This window comes from Octodon degus, unplaced genomic scaffold (assembly GCF_000260255.1).
Source record: "Octodon degus isolate 3935 unplaced genomic scaffold, OctDeg1.0 scaffold00092, whole genome shotgun sequence".
NCBI lineage: Eukaryota > Metazoa > Chordata > Mammalia > Rodentia > Octodontidae > Octodon > Octodon degus.
In genome coordinates this window covers 4,968,647-4,969,340 of record NW_004524668.1, presented here as the reverse complement: position 1 = coordinate 4,969,340, position 694 = coordinate 4,968,647, and the positions used below count along the sequence as shown (strand labels likewise).

General features: G+C 35.6%; 1 protein-coding gene across 1 annotated transcript in view; it reads right to left on the bottom strand.

Moving 5' to 3' along the window:
• The window catches only part of Hp1bp3 (heterochromatin protein 1 binding protein 3), a 43,630-nt gene that overhangs the window by 23,271 nt on the left and 19,665 nt on the right, over window positions 1-694 (bottom strand). Inside the window, exon 6 of the mRNA XM_023722449.1 lies at window positions 6-93. Within this exon, the coding sequence (XP_023578217.1) occupies window positions 6-93 (88 nt within the window). The remainder of the gene's footprint in view (window positions 1-5; window positions 94-694) is intronic.

The following is a 694-nucleotide window of genomic DNA, read 5'->3' as shown; positions in this document are numbered from 1 at the left end:
ATAACCCCGTCTCTCCAACTCCAAAGAAGGATATTTATGGATTATGTATTTTCGAATAGCAACAACTGATGCACCACTCTTCTGGAAGCATGCCTAGAAAATTATCAAAGCACGCATACTATTTTTATTATTAGAGAACTTGACACATTTTCTAAATACAGTATTTTCAAAGTGAACTTGATAAATTTTGGTACATAAGGAATACACAGTACTTCAGAAAAAAAAAATTTCAATTAAATAGTGGAGTTCTAGTGTTATAAAAGAAAGATAAAATTTGAGTTATCTGTAGGAAAATAGATACACCCTGAGACCATAATTGTAGGTGAAATAAATCAGACACACAAGTGTAAAAATTGAATGGTTTCTCTTACATAGGAAACAGGAAGTATAAACAAAGGGCAAGATAAAAGAGAGATAATTGGAAATGCAGACAGGGCTTTTGCAAATGGGAAGGGACTAGGAGATGGAAGGTGTTGGGAGGGAGGACAGGAAAGGGGACACAAAAAACCTAAAGATACGTCATATACGTATGTATATCAACTTCCCACAATGAATATAATTATTACTGCAAATGTACCAAGTAAAAAAAAATTCCTGTAATAATTTTAATTCATTTAAAAACACATTAACGGTGGGTTCCAGCAGCTCTGGCGGTGGGAGGAACGGCAGCGGTCGAGCTGCGTATCTCCGCGAG